The following is a 25,364-nucleotide window of genomic DNA, read 5'->3' on the forward strand; positions in this document are numbered from 1 at the left end:
CTTGGAGTATTATGTTCAATTTTGGAGGCCACATCTTTCTAAAGATGTAAAAAGACTTGAAGCAGTTCAGAGCAAAATAAAAACGATATGGGGTTTGCGCCACAAGATGTATGAGGAAACACTTGATGACCTGAAGATGTACACCCTGGAGGAAAGGAGAGACAGGGGTGATGTGATACAGACATTCAAATATTTGAAAGGTATTATTATACAAACAAACCTTTTCCAGGGGAAGGAAGGTGGTAAAACTAGAGGACATTAATTTAGATTGCAGGGGGATAACTCAGGAATAACGTCAAGAAGTACTTTTTCACGGAGGTGTGGTAGATGCCTGGAATGCCCTCCCGTGGGAGGTGGTGGAGATGAAAACAGTAGTGGAATTAAAAAATGTTTGAGATAAACACAAAGGAATCCTTATGGAAGAAATGTAGCCAAACAAGCTTAGTGGTGATTAGATGGTGACACCAGTAATTGAGAAGCAGTCTGTGCCCTGATCATCGCTGGAGAGATTTGAATGGGCTGGAGTAGGGTTCAATGACTGCTTCAGTAGTTGGAGAATAAGGCTAGTGCTGGGCAGACTTCTATGTTCTGTGCCCTAGAAATGGTAAAGACAAATTAAGATCAAGTATGCATATGTAGTATCACATCATACCTTATTATGGTTTAGTCCAGTACACAAAATAATAATGATTTTATGTTTATTAAATAAGGTTACTACGTTAGGTCAAATCTTAGATGTTTTAGATCCTTAATACTGAGGCTCGACTTCCGAATGGTGTTCTTTCATTCTTTGTCAAAAGACCTGATTGCTTATGCAGTAGTGCTACTCTTAATCTATGCTTGATGGCCTCAGATGTATGTTTGTAAAAACCATAGAAAACAATTCAATGTTTTTTATGTGTAGAAATTGATTGTTAGTGCCTAATTGACTAACTTGTATGGGATAGGAGGAAAAGTCCTATTGTGGATTAAAAACTGGTTGAAGGATAGGAAACAGAGAGTGGGGTTAAATGGGCAGTATTCACAATGGAGAAGGGTAGCTAGTGGGGTTCCTCAGGGGTCTGTGCTAGGACCGCTGCTTTTTAATATATTTATAAATGATTTAGAGATGGGCGTAACTAGCGAGGTAATTAAATTTGCTGATGACACAAAGTTATTCAAAGTCGTTAACTCGTGACAGGATTGTGAAAAATTACAGAAGGACCTTACGAGACTGGGGGACTGGGCGGCTAAATGCAGATGACGTTTAATGTGAGCAAGTGCAAGGTGAAGCATGTGGGAAAAAAGAACCCGAATTATAGCTTCGTCATGCAAGGTTCCACGTTAGGAGTTACGGACCAAGAAAGGGATCTGGGTGTCGTCGTCGATAATACACTGAAACCTTCTGCTCAGTGTGCTGCTGCGGCTCTGAAAGTGAATAGAATGTTGGGTATTATTAGGAAAGGTATGGAAAACAGGAGTGAGGATGTTATAATGCCGTTATATCGCTCCATGGTGCGACTGCACCTTGAGTATTGTGTTCAATTCTGCTTGCCGCATCTCAAGAAAGATATAGTAGAACTGGAAAAGGTGCAGCGAAGGGTGACAAAAATGATAGCGGGGATGGGACGACTTCCCTATGAAGAAAGACTAAGGAGGCTAGGGCTTTTCAGCTTGGAGAAGAGACGGCTGAGGGGAGACATGATAGAGGTATATAAAATAATGAGCGGAGTGGAACAGGTGGATGTGAAGCGTCTGTTCACGCTTTCCAAAAATACTAGGACTAGGGGGCATGCGATGAAACTACAGTGTAGTAAATTTAAAACAAATCGGAGAAAATGTTTCTTCACCCAATGCGTAATTAAACTCTGGAATTCATTGCCGGAGAACGTGGTGAAGGCGGTTAGCTTGGCAGAGTTTAAAAAGGGGTTAGACGGTTTCCTAAAGGACAAGTGGGCGTAAATACTAAATCCATACATAAGTACATAAGTAATACCACACTGGGACAAGACCAAGGGTCCATCGAGCCCAGCATCCTGTCCACGACAGCAACCAATCCAGGCCAAGGGCCCCTTTGCGGCGCTGGCCCCGAAGATGGCCGGCCATCCATTTAGCCGGTGCCGTTCGATTATGCCCCTCTATGCTACCTAACTTTGGGCACCATTTACAAAATTGAGCCCATTCTGTCCATGTGCATATTTGTATCTGTTTTGAAGCAGGTGAAAATGTACCTGTATACTAAGTCCCCATTGTGTACCATTGGCCTACTTTTTATAACCTCCATCCCCCCCAACTCACACACACATGTAGGGCTTCACTTGGAAAATATGCTTGCAGTCTGACTGTAAGCCCTGTATTTGATTAAAAATTGCCCCTAATGAGGCATTTGAGAACAAATTTTCTCTTACACAGTGCCACAGGTAAGGGTCTTTTATGGATCAATGCAAGAATTCTTGTTAAACTGCCATTTTATTTTATTTTGCAGTTGGCTGTCCCAAGTCATTACATAACCACAGTTTTCACAAGTTTGTCATGGCATAAACTTTAAAATGAAAATACTGATATAGTTCATTCGTCACAGTAGTAATGCTGCTCTGAAGTCAGCGACTTTAGTTTGGGAATAACTGAAAACAATTACTGTTGTGATGCTTCTGAATTTGATTTATTTTAATATGGCATATTTTGGAAAACAATGTAAAGGACTTCATTAAGATTCTACATTGCATAACTAGATTGAGGGTCCCTTTTACTAAAGCTTAACGTACGCTAACGGAATTAGCATGTGCTAAATGCTAAGGTGCCCATGGGTATAAAATGGGCTTCTTAGCATTTAGGGGTCCGTATACAAAGGTGCACTAGCGTTTTTAGCGCACACTAAAAATAAGCGTGCACTAAACTCTAGAGACGCCCATAAATTCCTATGGGCATCTCTAGTGTTTAGAACACACTACTCATTAGTGCAAACTAAAAACGCTAAAGCACCTTTGTAAAAGACCCCTGTAGTGCGCACTGCATTTTAGTTAAAGAGCCCCTAATGAGGTGTAAGTGTTCATTTATTAGGTAGTAGAAGAAAAGTAAAATAAATTTCCTCTATCATAAGACTGATAGAACTGAATGTAAAATTGAAAATGCTGTGTAACGTTTTGTGCTTTAAATCTTTTTTTAATCTGTCTTTAGATATGGAATCTTACGACAAATGGTGAATACCAGTTCCGAGTCAGAGCAGTCAACAAGTATGGAATAAGTGATGAGTGCAAATCTGAAAAAGTTGTTATCAAGGATCCTTTTGGTCTTCCTGGACCTCCAAAGAAACCAAAGGTCTCAGATTGTACCAGATCATCAATGCTTGTATCTTGGGAACCTCCTTTGGATAACGGTGGATCTCCAATCACTGGTTACTGGCTTGAAAAGAGAGAGGTTGACGGTGTTTATTGGGGACGTGTTAACAGAGCTCCTGTAACAAAACCATCAGTAAAAGGCCTTGATTACAATGTATTGCATTTGATTGAAGGAGTTGAATACCAATTCAGAGTCATGGCTATAAATGCTGCTGGAGTTGGTCCTCCAAGTGAACCATCGGATCCTGCTTTAGCAGCAGACCCTATCTGTAAGTGTCATATCATATCTAAAAAATGCTTTTAAGAAGTTGAATAGTTTAGTAATTTACCAGGAATCTTTCACATATAGAGTTATGAATACAATCTCTACCATTAATGAAAGAGGCTGGGGGCACTTATTGACACCCAGTTTACTAAGGAATGTGCTTTCGAGGATGAGTCCACTTCATTAGATACATAAAATACATACTGCACGTTACCACATGGTAGCACATGTTATTGTATTAGGTCATCAGTATGAAAATACAGCCAGTTTGCAAATATTTACAGCAAGTCCTGAAATTCACTTGGAAGTCAATGGCAAATTACTTCAGATAACTGTGGCATAACCACAAGTTATCTGAAGTTTTAAAGATCTGTCACTTTTAATTAAAAATTTGTTTGAATTTTGATACTTGTTGCACATAGTAGAGCAGTTCCTCCCTCGTTGCCCTCAAATCCCCAGTGGAAGTAATCAAAGTGTCTGTTTCTTCCACTTTGAATAAAATTTAAGTACATCAAGGAGGTATGGCAGCAAAGTTTATAAGGCTCAAAATAAAGCCCCAAAATCATATTTTTTCATAATCCTTTTTTTATGAGGGCACATAATCACTGTAGACATTTTACTAACTTACCAATTAATAAGTTTGAAATGCTTTTTAAAATTGAGATGATGAAACAAGAGATTCAAACTTTGATATTTAAGAATGCAACATTTAAGTATTCTATATCTATTTTTCTTAAAAGATCCACCTGGTCCACCATCTTCCCCAGAGGTAAAAGACAAAACCAAATCAAGTGTGTCTCTTCAGTGGAGACGTCCAGAAAAAGATGGCGGTAGCCCAATCAAAGGATATATTGTTGAAATGCAAGAAGAAGGTTCAACAGATTGGAAGAAGGTTAATGATCCAGACAAACTGTTCCCCACCTGTGAATGTGTAGTACCAAATTTGAAAGAGCTCAAAAAGTATAGATTCAGAGTGAAAGCTGTAAATGCTGCTGGAGAATCTGAACCAAGTCTTGGAACTGCAGAAATACCTGTAAAAGACATTCTAGGTAATTCCTATAGATATAATTTGCAAGACTTCATTTTTTTTTATAAATTGTGAAGTTTGTTCCTAATTCAGTTTTGTAATCAACCTACAGAGGAGCCAGATATTTCAATTGATCTGAAAGCACAAGATCTTCTCAATTGCCGAGCTGGTTCAGCCATAAGAATTGTAGCCACAATCACTGGACGCCCACTTCCAAAATCATCTTGGGAATATGAAGGAGAGGCAAAGAAAGCCGCAAAGGTAAAACAGCACAAGATACAGTACTTGAATACTGATGTTAAACAAATAAAGTATGGAATTCAGGTCAGGTTAGGTTAAGTACATCAGATTTGCTTATACCTGATAGAGCTTTTCAATCACAAGATCAAAATCAGCTGGTATTTCCAGGTACAGCCAATGCAAGACTTGAATGGATATGCCAATCAGCTTTTTATCCTCTGACATCAGCATTATGGAATGGCTACCCCAGCATTTGAGGGTGGAGGCCTCTTTTACCAAGTTTAAGATCTTAAAACCCACTATTTATCTTAGGTGTTTGGTGAAGTATAATAGGAGATGATATGAGGATTGGTTGCTTGGAAAGGTGCTGTAATCTGGATTTTATTTCTTAATTTTGATCCTTTTATAAAGATCAGTAAAGCAAATTGTAAATAAACAATAAACAAAGTCAATATATATTCCAAAAAATTAATTTCTCTTATTTGTAGGATCAAGTTCATAATCTGCCGGAAGATGCAGAGGTAATATAACTAGTTCTATAAACTTCATCATGATCTAGAGTATGTTAAATTAATCAAATGAACCAACAGTAATAATATTTTTGTGTGTACAGGTTGAATCAACTGACACCACATCAGTGGTTACCATACCTAAGTGTAACAGATCCCACTCCGGAAAATACATTATTACAGCAAAGAACAAAGCAGGACAAAAAACTGTCAATGTTAGAGTTAATGTCTTAGGTAAGACCAAAGCTATTGAACTGTTCAGTGTCTTTTTGTTTCTTGTAGTACTTTTAATACTTACGTTCTACTTAATATATAACAGACATACCAGGACCACCAAAAGACCTCAAAGTAAGTGATGTAACAAGATCTACATGCAAACTTGCATGGAAACCACCAGATAATGATGGAGGAGACAGAATCAAGAACTATATTGTTGAAAAGAAGACTGTTGAAGGAAAGGCCTGGGTAAAAGTTGCAACAGATTGTGCAGGCACTTCTCTACTTGTACCTGATCTTGTTGATGGTCAAGAATATTTCTTCCGTGTACGTGCAGAAAACCGTTTTGGTGTTGGACCCCCTGTGGCAACAATTCAAAGGACCAGAGCCAGGGATCCAATCAGTAAGTGTGATTATTTGTATGATAATTAAAACAGGTTATTCCTATTTAGAATAGCAAATGTATACATATAAGTCTAGATTTTATATATTACACCTAAAAAATCAGCGCCTAAACAAAATACACCTAGAGGAATTCTATAAATAAGCCTAAATTTCTGCATAGTTTATAAAATATGCTGAGTCTTTACTCTTTGGACAGCCTAAGCTGGGGACAAGGCCCAGGAAAGGATACACAGCATTTGTATTACGGGCAATAATTGTTGGCAAGCAGACAATATTATCTGAATGGATGTCGTATAAATATCCCACATGGCAACAGTGGCGGACCCGTATGATATACTTGTTGCGGATAGAACGAATGGCCGTAAAAGACTTTGACTCAGAGATTGGGAGGAAATTTCGGCAGAAGTGGCATCCCTTTTGGGACACCATGACACCAGCAGCACGTAGTTATCTATTGAACTTTTGAACTATTTACATAGTAGGAAGAGGAAGAAGAAGTTGGGCGGGGGGCGGGAAGGGTGGGGGGTGGGAAGGTATGAAGATTTAGGACTGGAGATAAGAAAATTGTGAACTGTTATTACTAGCTGATTGTTCTGTTATGTCAACTGTTGAAACAATGAACAGGAGAAAGGGAGGGAGGTTTGGGAATAAAACAATAACCCAAGGTATGTGAGCTTGTTAAGAATTGAAGTTGTAATTGAACAAACCGGTAAACACATGCGGTGAATTATGTTGTTGATCCAAATAAAAATGATTTAAACATAAAATATGCTGAGTGCCCATCAAGTAATGCTGATGCCTAAATTACGCACGGACCAGATGTATTCTATAACACCATGCATAGATTTTAGAAATGCCCACGACCCGCCAATTCCATACCCATGGCCATGCCCCCTTTTCAACTATCGGCCTCATTTTCAAAAGAGAAAAATGTCCAAAAAGTGGCATAAGTCTGCATTGGGACACTTTTCTCACAAAAACATCCAAATCAGTATTTTCAAAACCTATTTTTAGACATGTTTCTCTGAATTCCGCCAGAAGTGCGTCCAAATCTCAAGGGGGAATGCCAGGGGCGTGTTCAGGGTGGAACTTGGGTGTTCCTAAGACGTAGATGTTTTTTAGCCATAATGGAACAAAACAAAAATGTCCAGGACTAAAACTTGGACGTTTTGAGCTAGACCTGTTTTTATTACGAATAAGGCACAAAAAGGTGCCCTAAATAACCAGATGACCACTGGAGGGAATCAGGAATGACCGCCCTTTATTACACCAGTGGTCACTAACCCCTCCCACCCCCAAAATGTGATGAAAAACATTACTTACCAGCCTCAATGCCAGCCTCAAATGTTATACTCAGATTACAACAGCATGCAGGTCCCTGGAGTAGTCTAGTGTTGGGTGCAGTGCACTGCAGACAGCTGTACCCAGGTTCCTATCTCCCCCTACCTGATACACGTGTGGAGGAAACTGTAAGCTCTCCAAAACTCACCAGAAACCCACTGTACCCACATATAGGTGCCCCTTCACCCGTAAGGGCTATAGTAGTGGTATACAGTTAGGGGTAGTGGGTTTTGTGGGGCTCAGCACACAAGGTAAGGGAGCAACGGTGAAATGTGAACCTGGGAGCAGTTTATGAAGTGCACTGCAGTGCCCCCTAGGGTGCTGTATTGCTGTCCTGGGATGTCAGGGTACCAGTCTACTAAAAATGCTGGCTCCTCCTATTTCCCAATGGTTTGATTTTGTGCATTTTGCACTTGGACATTTTTTGGGGGAAAATGGACCAAAAAACAAAACGTCCAAATCACAAAACGTTGTTTGGAACAGTATTTTCAAAAACAAACGATAGACGTTTTTCTTTTTTTAAAATGACTTTCTTTCCTATTCAGACTTTGGACGTTTTTTGCAAAATGTCCAAAGTCGAACTTAGACGTCATATTGAAAATGCCCCTCCATATCACATTATAGAATACACTTAGACTGTTTGAGCAAATTCTAATTTATGCCAATTAGTGTCAATAATTGCTTGATAAGTGGCAATTATTGGTGCTGATTGGCATGTTAAGTAATTAAGTTGCAAGCACAAATCCAGAATACAGCTGGATTTGTTCATGCAACTTAGGTCATGCTAAATGGAATTCAGGAGATAATTTTTAATGTGTGCTACCATTTTAGCATAAGCTAACACTGTTAATGCATGTTATTTTACCTAGCCTGTTCATTAATGGTGGTAGTGCACATTAGTAACCCTTTCTTTTGGACCATCTGCTGGAAAATTGAATGCAAAATATTTAACTCTTCATGGGGGAAAATTCTAAAAGTAGCAGGATGCTTATTGTTCCTAATTCAACATTTATAGAAATTTGGAACTAATTTTCTGCAAAGTAATATAAAACATTGTACACATCCTTTTGTGAGCTATGAAACATCTGGAAACCAGCAGATTGCTTTTGTAAATAAAATTTCTCTCTCTCTAGAGCCTATACATAATATTCATAATATTCTAACCCCCTGTTTATTAAGCTGTGCGGCAACGCTGATTGTCAGCATTAGCACACCACCAGACGCTAGCGCGACTTAGTAAACAGGGGTGTTGATTTATGTAACCATACCTTCTTGGACACACCTTTTGTACTGCAACTCAACTCTGGTTAAGATCTTATTAACTTCCATTTCGTTTCACAGATCCACCTGATCCACCTACCAGACTCAAGATTGGTCTTATAACAAAGAATACTGTTGCCTTGTCTTGGAGACCTCCAGTAAATGATGGAGGAGCTCCTGTTACACATTATATTATTGAGCACCTAGCCTGGGATCCTACTGGACAACAAAAAGAGATGTGGAAACAGTGCAATAGACGAGATGTTGAAGAAACAAAATTCATTGTAGAAGACCTTAAAGAAGATGGAAAATATGAATTCCGAGTCAAAGCTGTAAATGAAGCAGGACCCAGCAGACCCTCAGCTACTGTAGGGCCAGTGGATGTGAAGGATCAGACATGTAAGCATTGAAAGCATATTCTTTATTTAACTTTCTTGCTGTTTGGTTTTAAAACATCAAGTAGAAGTATGATGATGGGTGCCTAAAACAAGTTTTAAAAATACACCTTTTAAGACTTATTTTATAAAGGCATCATAGGTGCCTATGCTGCCGTTAAAAAATAAGCACCTAGAATGTGCACATTAGGAGTAGCCTAATGGTTAGTACAGTGGTTTCCAAACCTGCTCCTGGAGGCCCCCCAGCCAGTCAGATTTTTTAGGATATCTACAATGAATATTCATGAGAGAGATTTGCATATACTGCTTCCACTGCATGCAAATCTCTCTCATGAATATTCATTGTGGATATCCTGAAACCTGACTGGCTGGGGGGCGTACAGGACCAGGTTTGGGAACCACTGGGTTAGAATGGCAAATTGAGAACCAGAGAAACCAGGATCATATCCTACTGCTGCTCTGTATGATCTTGGGCAAGTCTCTTAACCCCTCATTTCTTCATTTGCAAATTTAGGATTGTAAGCCTTGCTTTCCCTCATTCTATATGACAAACAGTGGATCTTAAAGAAGTTGAATTGGGTGGGGATGGCACAATTCTTTTTACAAAAGACTTATCTTCAAGTTTTTATGAGAAAGTGCAAATGATTTAGTTTGATATCTGGATATAAACTTAATAAGACAAAGTTGGAAGTGCTGCCTATCAATCTCTCAAAGCACCAGGTAGAGAATATTAGGTCATTTATTTATTTTATATGAACATTAGTTATACTGCCATTCATTGTAAACACCATGGCAATATACAAATACCACAACAAAGCAGAATCTACAATGCAAGAACAGAAGCAGCCATAAATCTCCACAGCTTCAATCTATCAGCAATTTCAACTACTTTGTCCCTTGTATTTTATAAACACAGATAAGTGAACGAGTAGCCTAATGGTTAGTGCAGTGGCCTAACAATCAGGAGAAGTGGGTTTAATTCCCACTATAGCTCCTTCTGACTCTGGGCAAGTCACATAATCCTCCATTGCCTCAGGAACAAAATACAAACCTATTGGGCTCATTTTCGAAAGAGAAGGGCGCCCATCTTTCGACATAAATCGGAAGATGGATGTCCTTCTCACAGAAACGTCCAAATCGGTATAATCAAAAGCCAATTTTGGACATCCCTAACTGCACTCCGTCGCAGGGACAGCCAAAGTTCAAGGGGGCGTGTCAGAGGTGTACCGAAGGCAGGACTTGGGTTTGCCTAACACTTGGACGTCCTTGACCTATAATCGAAAAAAACAAGGACGTCCCTGACGAGCATTCGGACGTTTTCACCCGGACCTGTTTTTCTTACGACTAAAGCACAAAAAGGTGCCTGAAATGACCAGATGACCACCGGCGAGAATCAGGGATGACATTCCGTTACTCCCCCAGTGGTCACTAACCCCCTCCCACCCTCAAAAAACATCTGTAAAAATATGTTGTGCCAGCCTCTATGCCAGCCTCAGATGTCATACTCAGGTCCATAACAGCAATATGCAGGTCCCTGGAGCAGTTTTAGTGGGTGAGTGCACTTCAGACAGGCGGAACCAGCACCATTCCCCCCCCACCTGTTACGTTTGTGGAGGAAACAGCGAGTCCTTCAAAACCCACCACAAACCCACTGTACCCACATCTAGATCCCCCCCTTCACCCGTAAGGACTATGGTAGTGGTGTACAGTTGTGGATAGTGGGGTTTGGGGACTCAGCACACAAGGTAAGGGAGCTATGCTCCTGTGAGCATTTTGTGAAGTCCAGTGCAGTGCCCTCTAGGGTGCCCGGTTAGTGTCCTGGCATGTCAGGGGACCAGTGCACTAGAAATGCTGGCTCATCCCACGACCAAATGGCTTGCATTTAGTCGTTTCTGAGATGGACGTCTTTGGTTTTGAAAATCACCAAAAATCAGAAACGTACATGTCTAGGGATGTCCAAATCTAGGGACGGCGAAATTTAAGGATTTGCACGTCCATGACGGTATTTTCGAAACAAAAGATGAACATCCATCTTGTTTCAAAAATATGGGTTTCCCCTCCCCTGGATTGGGACGTTTTGCAAGGACATCCAAATCGAAACTTGGACGTCCCTTTTGGAAATGCCCCTCCACATATAATATGTAAAACCACTTTGTAACCATAGAAAAGCAGTATATCAAATTTCATCCCCCCCCCCCCCCCCCCCGTCTTTATAAAACGTGCTGGAAATAAACACCTACCTGGCCTTCACACATGGGTGATCTGTTATAAAATTACCCTCCACATGCAAATTAAATAGTTATCTTTTTTTATTCTAGGTCCTCCATCCATTGAACTCTCTGAATTTATGGAGGTTGAAGAAGGAACAGATGTTAGCATTGTAGGCAGAATAAAAGGCGTACCATTCCCTACACTGAAATGGTTTAAAGCTCCTCCAAATAAACCTGATGACAAACAACCAGTTCAGTATGACCAACATGTTAATAAAGTTGTGGGTGAAAATGTTTGCACATTATTGATCCAGCAGTCACGTAGAAATGATACAGCCTTGTACACCCTCACGGCAGAAAATAATCTGGGAAGTGACTCAAAAGAAATGAGGCTCAATGTTCTTGGTAAGTATATTTTCCGTTTCTTTGTATTATGATAACACATAATTTTTTTGATGGAAGCTTAGCTTAGGAGCTTATTTTCGATACAGAAAAACATCCAAAAAGCAGCACAAAGCGACAGATGGACTTTTTTTTGCCAAAACATCCAAATCACAATTTTTGAAACCTATTTTAAAGATTTTTTTCTGTTCAGTGCATGCAAATCACAAGGGGATATGTCAGGGGCATGTTGGGGGTGGATTTGGGCATTCATTTTTTTGCCATAATGGAACAGAGCAAAAATGTCCAGGGCTAAAAGTTAGACATTTTGGTCTAGACCTGTTTCAGTCCTGACTAAGTCACAAAAGGTTGCCCTAAATGACCAAATGACAACTGGAGGGATAAAGGCATGACCCCCATTACTCCCCCAGTGATCACTGAACCCCTCCCACCCCCCAAAGATGTGAAAGAAACAGTACAAACCACCCTCTATGACAGATTCAGATGTTACGGCCAGTCCTATTAGAGCAACAAGCAGGTCCCTGGTGTAGCCTAATAGTCTCTGCAATGGACAGTAGAGAACAAAACCCAAGCCCATGTCATACTCTAACTGGTACACTAGTGATGCAAAATGTGAGCCCACCAAAACCCACCAAAAATCTACTGTACCCACATATAGGTGATACCTGCAGGCATAAGGGCTATTGTAGTGGTATACAGTTGGGTACAGTAGGTTTTTGATGGGTTTTGAAGGGCTCCCCATACAATATAAGGGGGTTACGGTGAGATGTATACTTGAGACTTTTTATGCAAAGTCAACTGCAGTGCCTCCTAGGGTGCCCCACTGTTCTGCTAGGATGTCTGTATGGCCAGTTTACTAAGAATGCTGCCCCCCCCCCCCCCCATACATCCATACATCCCAATGGCCTGTTTTTGTGCATTTTTCCCTAAGACTTTTTTTTTTTTTTTTTCAAAAAATGGTCCAAAAAGATAGACACACTGAGCACAAAAACATCTAGCAATTGGTCATTTTCAAACCAAAAGGATAGACATTTTCTGATTTGAAAATGGCTATCTTGTTTGCCACTTGATTTTTGAATGTTTTGAGCAAAATGTACAAAATCGATTTATATGTCTTATCGAAAATGCCCCTTCATGTCACTTGATATCACATTTACGGGTATGTTAGCGTTAACGTTTTAACGCGCCTTTAAAGTTAAGGCGTGCTAAACATCTATACATTTCTATGGGCACGTTAGCGTTTAACGCGTGTTAACCATTAATGCATGTTAACCACGCTAACACACCTATAGCGCACCTTAGTAAACATAGGCGTTATTTGCTTATTAGCCATTTTCTGTTATCTAATGCTTACTGAAATATTATGTTCCTACTTTATCACAATCATTGTTACAAATTTGATTTTCTGTATTTAAGGACTTTTATAATAAATTCACAATTTGTTGCTTTTTTTAGGTCGTCCTGGACCACCAGTGGGACCCATTAAATTTGAAACAATTAAAGCAGATACAATGACTTTAGCATGGCTCCCACCTAAAGATGATGGCGGTTCAAAGATTACAAACTATGTCATTGAGAAAAGAGAAGCTAATAGAAAGATATGGTCTCCTGTTACCAATGAAGCTAAAGAGTGTGTCTACACAATACCAAAATTACTAGAAGGCCATGAGTACGTGTTTCGTATCATGGCTCAGAATAAGTATGGTGTTGGGGAACCTCTTGACAGTGAACCTGAAACAGCAAGAAATTTGTTCAGTAAGTGTGGTAGTTCTAGATGTTGAAAAGTCAGATAAAGAATACATTAAAATACATTAGGTAACTTTGCTTACTGATCACTTTCAGCTGTTCCCGGACCATGTGAAAAACCTTCAATTAGCAGTGTAACACGGGATTCCATGACTGTCAACTGGGAGGAACCTGAATATGACGGAGGCTCACCAGTAACAGGTTATTGGCTTGAAGTGAAAGAAACCACTGGAAAAAGATGGAAGAGGGTTAATCGTGATCCCATCAAAGTTATGCCTTTGGGTGTTTCATATAAAGCAACAGGCCTTATTGAAAACTGTTACTATCAGTTCCGTGTAATGGCCATTAATGCTGCTGGTGTTGGTCCTCCAAGCATGCCATCTGACCCAGCCATTGCCAGAGACCCTATTGGTAAATTTTTTTTTAATCATAATTTTTCAATTTTTTAAATATATTTTATTGAAATAGAACTTAATGGGAAATATAAAGTAATTGTTTGTTTTTTAGCTCCACCTGGGCCTCCAGTTCCAAAGGTCACTGATTGGACTAAGTCATCTGTGGATCTGGAATGGACACCACCATTAAAGGATGGCGGATCTAAAATTACAGGATATTTCATTGAATATAAAGAAGAAGGAAAAGAAGAATGGGAAAAGGTAGATGGAATATATGCACGTGATTAGGCTGATAAAACATGCAGAAACATTTAGATAGTCAACCTCATATGCTGGCTCCATAAGCACTTTGTTTTTAAAATCTCCCACCAGGTACATTTTTCCATATTTTTTTTTATATTTGTCTTTATTGTAAAACATAATTCTTCCAAGCATCAATGCACAGTGATAAACATGCCCTATACAGAATTAGCAGTATACTAACAATGATAGTGCAACATTTTCATTTTTAATATAAATTCACCCGAACATCCAACCCGCCTTCCCTCCACCCATATTTTTCCCATATGTGAATATACAGCTTATCTGATTAAATTGAGGAGGGGTGAGATGTTAACAGGGGCAGGTCAAACCTTATCAGATAGGAGCCGTGTTCAGCTACTGTTGAGATAAATATATGTATAAGGTAACCACATAAATAACAGGCCATAACTTTAAATGGACAACCTACCTGTGTTAAATTTAGGACTGTATATTCAGCAGCTTCATTTATGAGGATAGACTGGCTGAAGATTTGCATAAAGATATTCAGATAATTTATCCTGATATCTTTATGCATCCAATGTTTTTATATTTATTATGGGGGTTTTTTCCAGGCGAAGGACAAAGAAGTGAGAGGCACAAAATTTGTTGTGCCAGGACTAAAGGAAGGAAGCTTCTACCGTTTTAGAGTTAGAGCTGTGAATGCTGCTGGTGTTGGAGAACCTGGTGAAGTTACTGATGTTATTGAAGTCAAAGACCGAACAGGTATTTATCAAGGTTATTCATTATTTTAAAAATAAAATGATCCAGGTGAAAGAGCAAATATAAGTTAATTCCTCTATTTTTGTTACAGCTGTTCCTGATATTTCATTAGATGCCAGTGTCAAAGAAAGAATTGTTGTTCATGCTGGTGGGGTCATTCGAATCATAGCTTATGTCTCAGGAAAGCCACCTCCACAAATCTTCTGGAGTAGGGATGAAAGAGCTTTGCCAGAAGAAGCTACAATTGAAACAACAGCCATTAGTTCATCCATGGTTATAAAGAACTGCCAGAGAAAACACCAAGGCATCTACACACTCCTTGCTAAAAATGAATGTGGAGAAAGAAAGAAGACTATTATTGTAGATGTATTAGGTAAAATGGAAGTCCTAAATGTTTTATTACATGCTGGTTTTAAACATTAGCAGCTGGAAATATGAAGCATGGGTTTGACAAATTTTATTTTTCTTTATATTCTTAGATGTGCCTGGTCCAGTTAGCCAGCCATTCCAAACTGAGAATCTAACCATTGATTCTTGCAAACTCACATGGTTCTCTCCGGAAGATGACGGTGGTTCTGTAATCACTAATTATATTATTGAAAAGCGTGAGGCTGACCGTAGAGGGTGGACTCCAGTAACATACACAGTTACAAGACAAAATGCTGTTGTGCAAAAACTGATAGAAGGTGTGGCTTACTTTTTCCGAATTGCAGCTGAAAATGTTATTGGCATGGGCCCATTTGTTGAAACACCAAAGGAAATTATCATCAGAGATCCAATAAGTAAGTACTTTACTGTTATTTATCATTTGATCAAAAAATGCAAATTTAATTGGATTTCCTACTTTATATTGCATATTTTTACTTTTAGCTGTACCTGAACGTCCTGAAGATCTTAAGGTAACAGCAGTTACCAAGGATTCTGTTAGCTTATCCTGGAACCCACCTAAATATAATGGAGGATCTGATATAACTATGTATGTGCTAGAAAGTCGTCTCATTGGAAAAGAGAAGTTCAACAGAGTTACTAAGGAAAAATTGCTTGACAGAAAATATACAAATGATGGTTTGAAAGAAGGTGACAATTACGAGTACCGTGTAAGTGCTTGCAATATTGTTGGACAAGGCAAGCCTTCGTTCTGCACCAAACCAATCACTTGCAAAGATGAACTTGGTACGTATTCATTTTCGTATAGTTTGTAAAACATGCGTTAGTATATTCACTACTATTAATTAGTACCATTGATGTTTTTGCTTTTCAAATTTAGCTCCTCCATCATTAGATCTAGACTTCAGAGAAAAGCTTACTGTACGTGTTGGAGAATCATTTAATTTGACTGGACGTTATACAGGCAAGCCAGCACCAAAGGTAACATGGTTGAAAGACGAAATTAACGTTAAAGAAAATGATCGCACAAAGATCAAAACTACTCCAACAACACTGTCTCTGGCAATACTGAAAGGCATTCGTGAAGATTCTGGCAGATACTGTGTGGTTGTTGAGAACAGTACAGGAACAAGAAAAGGCCTTTGCCAAGTTACTGTTGTTGGTAAGCACTACATTCATTAACATTTTAATTTATTTAGGGCTTCTTTTACAAAACTGCAATAGCATTTCCCGCATGGCAAATGCAATGAAGTCCATAGGAAGTGAATGGGTTTTGTTGTATTTGCTGCACCAGAATCGCTAACGTGGCTTTGTAAAAGGTGCCCTTAATTAATTGGAATAAAGGGAAAAAATCTCAATTTTCTGTTTCTTCAACAGATCGTCCTCAGCCTCCGGTTGGTCCAGTTATTTTTAATGAAGTTTATAAAGATCATATGGTTATCACTTGGAAACCTCCTCTCGATGATGGTGGTAGTCCAATTACAAATTATGTTGTTGAAAAAAGAGATACTAACAGAGAACTCTGGATGCCGGTAACCTCTGCTACTACCAAGACAACATGCAAAGTTCCTAAACTTATTGAAGGAAGAGAATACATAATTCGTATCTGTGCTGAAAATATTTATGGCATAAGTGATCCACTGTTATCTGATGAAATGAAGGCCAAGGATCGCTTTAGTATGTTTGCTGTTTATATTTTACTGTAACACTCAAACATCATATTTCATAGCTGAGTACCAAGGAGTAGTATTTAATACTTTTACTCACATCTTACAGGAGTTCCTGATGCACCTGAGCAACCAATCGTTAAAGATGTTACAAAAGATTCTGCACTAGTCATTTGGAATAAACCACATGATGGCGGAAAGCCTATATTTTGTTACATTCTGGAAAGGAAAGAAACTATGTCTAATCGATGGGTCAAAGTCACTTCAGAACCTATTTATCCAAACCACGAGTTTAAAGTGTCTGACCTACTTGAGGGATGTGAATATGAATTCCGAGTTTCAGCTCAAAATGAAATTGGCATTGGTGATCCTAGCCCACCATCAAAACCTGTCTTCGCAAGAGATCCAATTGGTATGTTACAAACTAAGGGGAGAAGTTAACAATGTGGACTACCATTACTGTTAACCCCGATTATTAGTAATTAGATCTCATTGCATAAAATGGGACCTGTGCTAACATAGCATGTTATTGATAAAACAACATGCTTTAACAGTAGCCCACATTAATAACTACATGCCTATGTGCATGTGCTTATAATCGCATTTATATTTAACTATATATATGTAATATTTACAACTTAAATTAATTGCCTTGATTTTGTTTAGCTAAACCGGGTCCACCTATCAACCCTGAAGCCATAGACAAAACCAAAAATTCAGTTGATTTATCTTGGCAACCACCAAGACATGATGGCAGAAGCAAGATTATTGGTTATCTCATTGAGTACCAGAAAGTTGGAGCTGAAGACTGGAAGAAAGCAAATCATACTGCAGATTCCTGCCCTGAAACAAAATATAAGGTCACTGAACTTACAGAAGGTGATACCTACAAGTTCAGGATAAAGGCAGTCAATGCAGCAGGAGAATCAGAACCAGCCTATGTTCGTGACCCAGTGGAAGTCAAGGACAGACTTGGTAAGTTTTGTACTGGTGAATTGTTTTGTAAGGAAATATTTACAGTAAATAAGCATTACGCCATGCTTGCAACACAGTTCAGGGCTAATATGGCTATTAGGGCAGCAGTTTCTGGGGGGGGGGGGGGGGGGTAGCAAAGAGCAGCTGCACTCAAATTAAAAAAATAGATCCTGATTACTACAAAAGCTGAAAGAACAAATAATGAATACTTTTGCCAGCAAGAGGGGTGGGCAAATTACTTTTGGAAATTGTTCTCATTATTTGTATGTATATGATATGTTGTCTTTGGCTGGGGCAGATCATGGGTCTGAAAGTTAATTGATCGAGGGAGGGACTGTAAGGCTGAAGGTTTGACTAAGGCACCCAGTACCCTTGCACTGGCCCTGCTACAGTTACTTTCAAGTTTGGAACAACCTTTAGTCTGATGAGAAAGAAAAACAAATTGTGACCCGCTAAGAAAAAAGGAACCAAAAGTGGAGTATGTAACTTACTTATAGCACAAGATAGAGTGATTTCAACTGCATAATCCTGCAAAATTTCAGCCTTAGGTATGGACTAATTATGTCTTCAAAGAATGAGAAATATTTATCAATAAAAAAGTTTGAAAAATAGCAAACATAATCTTGAAAAACTGACCCTATATTACAGAAAACTTTCAAAAATGAAATTTGCCCAATTTACCCCTTCAAACTTTTATAACCTTTATCTTTGAAATTTGTAACCCCACCCTTGGTATGTTTTCACTCAGTCAGTCAGTTTTTCCCCAGTCAGATCATTCGCAACATCTTTGTATATTGCAATTAATGGAGGCTTCAATAAAATGATCCAGTCTTCTCCCCCATTCTTCTGCTTTCTTCTCCTGTCCTTTTTTTCATGTCCAGTCTACTCAGTTGGGTGCCACTTTAAAAGCACCCTTTGATTATAATGGGTATAACAAAGACCTAATGGTCATCTACCCAACTTATAATTAATTATTAGCTATGTTTGTTCTTAAATGGACCATGTGACAAGAAAATAATTCATGTAGTTCATCTCCCTTGCTGCAGGAAAGCTTGCCTTTTTTCTCTTAGAAGATTTTAATTTTGCAGTTAGCAGGTGGTACCACTGATTTCTATAGAAAAAGACATTTTATACTAAAACTATATTTTGTCTTTCAGAACCTCCAGAGCTGATAATTGATGCTAACATGGCACGAGAACAGCACATTAAGGCTGGAAATACTTTAACACTTAGTGCCTTAATTAAAGGCATACCTTTCCCAAAGGTATCTTGGAAGAAAGAAGACCGAGAAGTGTCACCCAAAGCAGATATTGAGGTTACAAAAGTTGGTAGTACACTAGAAATCCGCAATTGTGCCAAGGAAGATGGTGGAGTTTATTCTTTGACAGTTGAGAATCCAGCTGGTTCAAAGACTGTCTCAGTAAAAGTTGTTGTATTAGGTAATAACCTGATTTTGTTTAAACATTGGGTTGCATTCTTGGTTTAGCTAGATATATTTCTAAATCTGAGTTCTTTATTTTAGATAAGCCTGGTCCACCAAGAAATTTGCAGGTCAGTGAAGTCAGAAAAGATTCTTGCTATCTTACCTGGAAAGAACCAGAGGACAATGGTGGTTCTGTCATTACAAACTATATAGTTGAAAAACGAGATGTGGCTCATCCCCAGTGGGTACCAATCTCATCTTCATCTAAGAAACATAGTATAATGGCTAAGCATCTGATGGAAGGCACACAATACCTCTTCCGAGTTGCTGCTGAGAACCAATATGGACGGAGTGACTTTGTTGAATCTATGAAGCCAATTAAAGCAGCTGACCCAATATGTAAGTCTTATAATGAAGTTTAAAAAGGGTAAGGTTTGCATAATGTTTGATTTAGTTTTATTTAATCACTGTATTTTATTGCTTTTAAAAGACCCTCCAGGACCTCCAAAGAATCTGCATCATGTAGACTTTGACAAGACAGAAGTTTCACTTGTTTGGAATTGGCCTGATCGAGATGGTGGGTCTGAAATTACTGGATTCTTAGTTGAGTATCAAGAAGATGGTAAAGAAGACTGGATAAAATTCAAGACGGTTGCCATACCAGAATGTATTGTTACAGGATTGCAACACAGAAAGACTTACAAGTTCCGTGTCAAGGCACAGAATGCTGCTGGTCTTAGTCGTCCAGACACAACTATCCCAATAGAATGTCAAGAAAAACTCGGTAATTCACCCTGAATAATTTCTAATCTCCATATGTAACTCATTAAATATTTTTTTACTAAAAATAATATTCTTATTTATGTATATATTTTTTCTCTTTGCAGTACCTCCAAGTGTGGAGCTTGATGTAAAACTAATTGAAGGCCTAGTTGTTAAAGCAGGTACCACTGTAAGACTCCCTGCAATCATGAAAGGCATTCCTGTTCCTACTCCAAAATGGGTATTTGATGATAGTGAAATTAAATCTGAAGGCAACTACAAAATTGACACAGATAGTTATTCAACAGTGCTTACTATCCAGAACTGCACAAGGAAGGATAGTGGAGAATATCTACTTACTGTGACTAATACATGTGGCAGCAAGACTGTGGCACTTCATCTTATAGTTTTGGATGTTCCTGGTCCACCAACTGGTCCTATTAACATCCTGGAAGTTACACCAGAGCACATGATTATTTCATGGCGGCCTCCTAGGGATGATGGTGGAAGTCCTATAATGAACTATATTATTGAGAAAAAAGAAAGCAAAAAAGAAACCTGGGGAATTGTTAGTTCAGGAAATACTAGCACTAAGGCTAAGATCCAGCGTCTTCAGAAAGGATCTGAATATGTTTTCCGAGTACGAGCAGAGAATAAGGTTGGCATTGGTAAACCACTTGAATCCAAACCAACAGTTGCTAAGCATATGTTTGATCCACCTTCTCCACCTGGTAAGCCAGTGGTTTCTGACATTACAGAAAATGCTGCAACAGTATCTTGGACAATTCCAAAATCTGATGGTGGAAGTCCAATAAGTGGATACCTTATTGAACGCCGAGAAATATCTGGAAAATGGATATCTGTCAACAAGACACCAGTGCTAGATCTGAAGTTTAGAGTTCCTGCTCTTTATGAAGGCAATACGTATGAATTTAGAGTTTTTGCTGAAAATATCGCTGGCCTAAGTAAACCATCTCCTCCTTCTGATCCAATAAAAGCTTCACGTCCTATTTCACCCCCTGGACCACCCATCAATCCAAAACTAAAAGACAAGAGCAGAGAAACAGCTGACTTAGTATGGACAAAGCCCAACAGAGATGGTGGTAGCCCTATACTTGGATATGTTGTAGAATGCCAGAAATCAGGAGCTACACAGTGGAACAGAATTAATAAAGACGAACTAATCAGACAATGTGCCTTTAGGGTGCCTGGCTTAATTGAAGGAAATGAATACAGATTCCGTATAAAAGCTGCTAACATTGTTGGAGAAGGAGAACCAAGAGAATTGCCTGAATCTGTTTTAGCAAAGGATATTCTTCATCCTCCTGAAGTAGAACTAGATGTGACTTGTCGTGACTTAATCACTGTTAGAGTAGGAAAAACAATTCCCATTTATGCTCGAGTGAAAGGTAGACCAGATCCAGATATTACTTGGTCTAAAGATGGTAAAATTCTAATACCAGACAAAAGAATTGAAATGACTCAAGATTTGCCTCATGTTGCACTGCAAGTCAAAACAGCTACTAGAGCTGATCATGGCAAGTATATTATTATGGCTAAGAACAATAGTGGCCAAGCACAAGGAGTGGTTCTTGTTAATGTACTTGACCGACCTGGACCATGCCGGAATTTAAAGACAAGTTATGTCACCAAAGATTCTTGTATGGTTGCATGGGAAAATCCTGAAGATAATGGTGGATCTGAAATTACCAACTATATAGTAGAGTATCGTGAGCCAAACCAGAGAGGATGGACAGTACTCTCTGCTGATGTTACTAAACGATTGATAAAAGCATCTCTTATAGAAAACCATGAATACTTTTTCAGAGTTTGTGCAGAAAACAAAGTTGGTCCAGGTCCAGTAATTGAAACTAAAACACCTATCCTTGCTATTAACCCTGTTGACAAGCCTGGTGAACCAGAAAACTTTCATATTGCAGATGTAGGAAAGACCTTTGTTCTTCTGAAATGGAGAAGGCCAGATTATGATGGTGGCAGTCCCAATTTATCTTATCATGTTGAAAGAAAGCTAAAGGATTCAGATGAATGGGAAAGAGTGCACAAAGGCAGCATCAAAGAAACAAACTACATAGTGGATAAGTGCATTGAAAATCAAATATATCAATTTAGAGTTCAAGCTAAGAATGAAGGAGGTGAAAGTAACTGGGTCAGGACAAGTGAAGTTGTGGTCAAAGAAGAACTACAGAAACCTGTCCTTGACCTGAAACTATCTGGAGTACTAGTAGTGAAAGCAGGTGAATCAATTAGACTTGAAGCTGGAGTTAAAGGCCGTCCACAACCAGAAGTTACCTGGGTGAAGGACAAAGATGCCACAGATTTAACCAGATCTCCAAGAGTTAAAATCGAAACAACAAGTGATTCATCTAAATTTCTACTCACAAAATCAAAACGTTCGGACAGTGGTAAATATATAATTACTGCAACAAATGCAGCTGGCAGTTTTACAGCATATGCAACTGTTAATGTTTTGGATGTACCTGGTCCAGTAAGAGACCTGAAAGTTTCTGGAATTTCATCAGATAGATGTATAGTTAATTGGGAACCACCTGAGGATGACGGTGGTTGTGAAATACAAAACTACATATTAGAAAAGTGTGAGACTTCACGAATGATTTGGTCTACATCTTCTTCATCTCTGATAATTAATCGGGCACATGTGACAAATCTTATAGAAGGAAATGAATATATCTTCAGAGTTCGTGCAGAAAATAAGATAGGAAGTGGTCCACCAACAGAAACTAAGCCAATTATTGCTAAGGCACAGTTTGATAGACCTGGTCCTCCTGATCCACCAGAAGTCACTAAAATAAGCAAAGAAGAAATGACTGTAGTTTGGAATCCACCAGAATATGATGGTGGCAAATCAATCACTGGATATATTCTAGAAAAGAAAGAAAAGCGATCATTAAGATGGGTTGCTGTTACCAAATCCCCAATTCCAGAAAGACGTAAACAAGTTTCAAATCTGATCCCAGGACATGAATATCAGTTCCGTGTTAAGGCTGAAAATGAAATTGGACTTGGAGATCCAAGCTTACCTTCAAGGCCAGTAGAGGCAAAAGACCCAATAGGTATTGTACTGATTTGCATACTATAATAACATTCTAAAAGAGCAGTTTAGTTATCGTTTTGTATTTTAACATTGTTCCCTTTCTAACTTTTCAGAACCACCTGGTCCACCAACTAATCTGAAAGTGGTTGATAGCACAAAGACTTCCATTACTCTAGGCTGGGGAAAACCAGTTTATGATGGTGGTGCTCCAATAATTGGATATTTAGTAGAAATGAGACCTAAAGGTGCAAGTGCACTCCCTGATGAAGGATGGAAAAGATGCAATGCTCCTGCACAACTTATTCATAAAGAATTTACTGCTACTAGTCTCGATGAGAAACAAGAATATGAGTTTAGAGTTTCTGCCCAAAACCAAGTGGGTCTTGGACGACCTGCAGAACTTAAAGAAGCTGTTTCTCCAAAAGAAATACTTGGTAATTTTCAGCTTTATTTATTACTGTATAGAATGTCCTTAACTATGTTAAAGAGGAATATTACTCATTTAGGGCTCCTTTTACTAAGCTGCAGTAAGTGCTAGCACGCACTAACCACAATTTAAAATGGCTTACCGTGGGAAGTGCTCAGGCATCCTGTGGTAAGGTTTGGATCTGTGCACAAACCACATTATAAAAAAGTAGTTTTTCATTTTTCTGGGTGGAGGAAAAGAATGGGTTTTTCTGCATTAATTAGCACATCTGCATTACTGCACGCTAACTGATTAGCATAGGATTAGCGTGTGAGCCATTACCACCTACAAAATAGGTGTCACCAAGTACTTGCATGCTAACCATTGTTAATCGCCAAGTGCTAATGGCAAAATTAGCACATGGCCATTAATTGAACAAAATGGAAAATCAGCCATTTTCCAGCTGCAGTAAAAATGTCCTTAGCTTGTGGGAAAAGCACGTAAGGGCATGCTAAGGCCAATTTTTACTGCAGCTTAGAAAGAAGAACCCTTAATTTAACATTTTATTTAACATTTTAAATATTGCAATTTCTCTTAATGCACAGAACCACCAGAAATTGAATTGGATGCAAGCCTCAGAAAGGTAGTTACAGTCAGAGCTGGATGCCCCATTCGACTGTTTGCTATAATTAGAGGACGACCGGCACCAAAAGTTACCTGGCGGAGAGTGGGTATCGATAACGTAATCAGAAAGGGCCAAGTTGATTTGGTGGATACTATGGCTTTCCTTGTCATCCCTAATTCTACACGTGATGACTCTGGCAAATACTCTTTGACACTTGTTAATGCAGCAGGAGAAAAGGCAGTGTTTGTGCATGTTCGAGTTTTAGGTGAGTAGCCAAATATTAAAAATTGTGTTATAAAAGGTGTTTTAAAGAAATAAGTCCTTTTACATATCAATTTGTATTTATTTATAGATACTCCTGGCCCTGTGGCAGACTTCACTGTTTCTGATGTCACAAAAATGTCATGTCAACTTTCTTGGTCACCTCCTGAAAATGATGGCGGTAGCCCAGTAACTCATTATATCCTGCAGAAACGTGAAGTGGACAGAAAGACATGGGCGACTGTTATTGCAGATGTAAAGAAAACTAGTTTTAAAGTAGCTAACCTTGTACCTGGAACTGAATATTTCTTCAGAGTAACAGCTGTCAATGAGTATGGTTCTGGCGTTCCAAGGGACATTCCAAAACCAGTCCTGGCTACAGATCCACTAAGTAAGTACTTATGGAGTCCTTAACTTTCTTATTGTTTTTCAGATATCTTTTTTTATTCATATGTCTGAATCCTTCTTTAAATTTCTGGATTCTAAATTATTATTCAACTCGTTATGTGCAGCTAGAAAAGTACTTTCTGAAACATCAGATGAGTGCAGGCCCAGTTTTAGGCAGAGACAGCATAGGAAACTGACGAGGGCACCAAATTTTGAAGGTGCCAAATATCCAGCCATATTAAGAGCCTGCACTTGCTTACTACAGGACCAGGTGCATGTACTGCTTGGAAGGCTTGCCACTTGTCAGTATGGCTTTCCTCTTCTACTCTTCTAGCTCTCCAATCTTTGGGATCTTTTATAACCCTCCTAAATAAAATGCATTTTGGTTTTAGTATGGCCACCAAAATCAGGTCCTAGAAGTCATAAAGGTAATAGAATACCTTTGAGAAGTAGTTTCACTCATTGGTTATATTCCTCATTATCATTACACTCCCTACCTAGATAGCATTCTGTCAAATCAAATCGTTTTCTCAAAATACAAGCATATTTCTTAATTCTAAAAGCTACAAATGGGTTACTGTTTCTAAATGAAATGTACTCCTCAGGAAAAGTTGCTGGAGAGATAGATTTGTCACCCGGACCAATGA

At 38.8% G+C, this 25,364-nt stretch overlaps 1 protein-coding gene across 1 annotated transcript in view; it reads left to right on the plus strand.

Annotated features, from left to right (window-relative positions):
• The window catches only part of TTN (titin), a 470,266-nt gene that overhangs the window by 355,110 nt on the left and 89,792 nt on the right, over nucleotides 1-25,364 (plus strand). The window contains exons 225-250 of the mRNA XM_030210848.1: nucleotides 3,157-3,586; nucleotides 4,323-4,631; nucleotides 4,722-4,870; nucleotides 5,338-5,370; nucleotides 5,463-5,592; nucleotides 5,678-5,977; nucleotides 8,662-8,979; nucleotides 11,294-11,590; nucleotides 13,043-13,342; nucleotides 13,430-13,744; nucleotides 13,841-13,989; nucleotides 14,604-14,754; nucleotides 14,843-15,124; nucleotides 15,231-15,533; nucleotides 15,622-15,924; nucleotides 16,019-16,300; nucleotides 16,516-16,815; nucleotides 16,915-17,217; nucleotides 17,472-17,780; nucleotides 18,938-19,219; nucleotides 19,303-19,602; nucleotides 19,694-19,987; nucleotides 20,091-23,057; nucleotides 23,152-23,472; nucleotides 24,050-24,334; nucleotides 24,422-24,721. Coding sequence (XP_030066708.1) covers nucleotides 3,157-3,586; nucleotides 4,323-4,631; nucleotides 4,722-4,870; nucleotides 5,338-5,370; nucleotides 5,463-5,592; nucleotides 5,678-5,977; nucleotides 8,662-8,979; nucleotides 11,294-11,590; nucleotides 13,043-13,342; nucleotides 13,430-13,744; nucleotides 13,841-13,989; nucleotides 14,604-14,754; nucleotides 14,843-15,124; nucleotides 15,231-15,533; nucleotides 15,622-15,924; nucleotides 16,019-16,300; nucleotides 16,516-16,815; nucleotides 16,915-17,217; nucleotides 17,472-17,780; nucleotides 18,938-19,219; nucleotides 19,303-19,602; nucleotides 19,694-19,987; nucleotides 20,091-23,057; nucleotides 23,152-23,472; nucleotides 24,050-24,334; nucleotides 24,422-24,721 — 9,712 coding nt within the window. The remainder of the gene's footprint in view (nucleotides 1-3,156; nucleotides 3,587-4,322; nucleotides 4,632-4,721; nucleotides 4,871-5,337; nucleotides 5,371-5,462; nucleotides 5,593-5,677; nucleotides 5,978-8,661; nucleotides 8,980-11,293; nucleotides 11,591-13,042; nucleotides 13,343-13,429; nucleotides 13,745-13,840; nucleotides 13,990-14,603; nucleotides 14,755-14,842; nucleotides 15,125-15,230; nucleotides 15,534-15,621; nucleotides 15,925-16,018; nucleotides 16,301-16,515; nucleotides 16,816-16,914; nucleotides 17,218-17,471; nucleotides 17,781-18,937; nucleotides 19,220-19,302; nucleotides 19,603-19,693; nucleotides 19,988-20,090; nucleotides 23,058-23,151; nucleotides 23,473-24,049; nucleotides 24,335-24,421; nucleotides 24,722-25,364) is intronic.

The sequence above is a fragment of the Microcaecilia unicolor genome, chromosome 7 (genome assembly GCF_901765095.1).
Source record: "Microcaecilia unicolor chromosome 7, aMicUni1.1, whole genome shotgun sequence".
NCBI classification, from domain to species: Eukaryota; Metazoa; Chordata; class Amphibia; order Gymnophiona; family Siphonopidae; genus Microcaecilia; species Microcaecilia unicolor.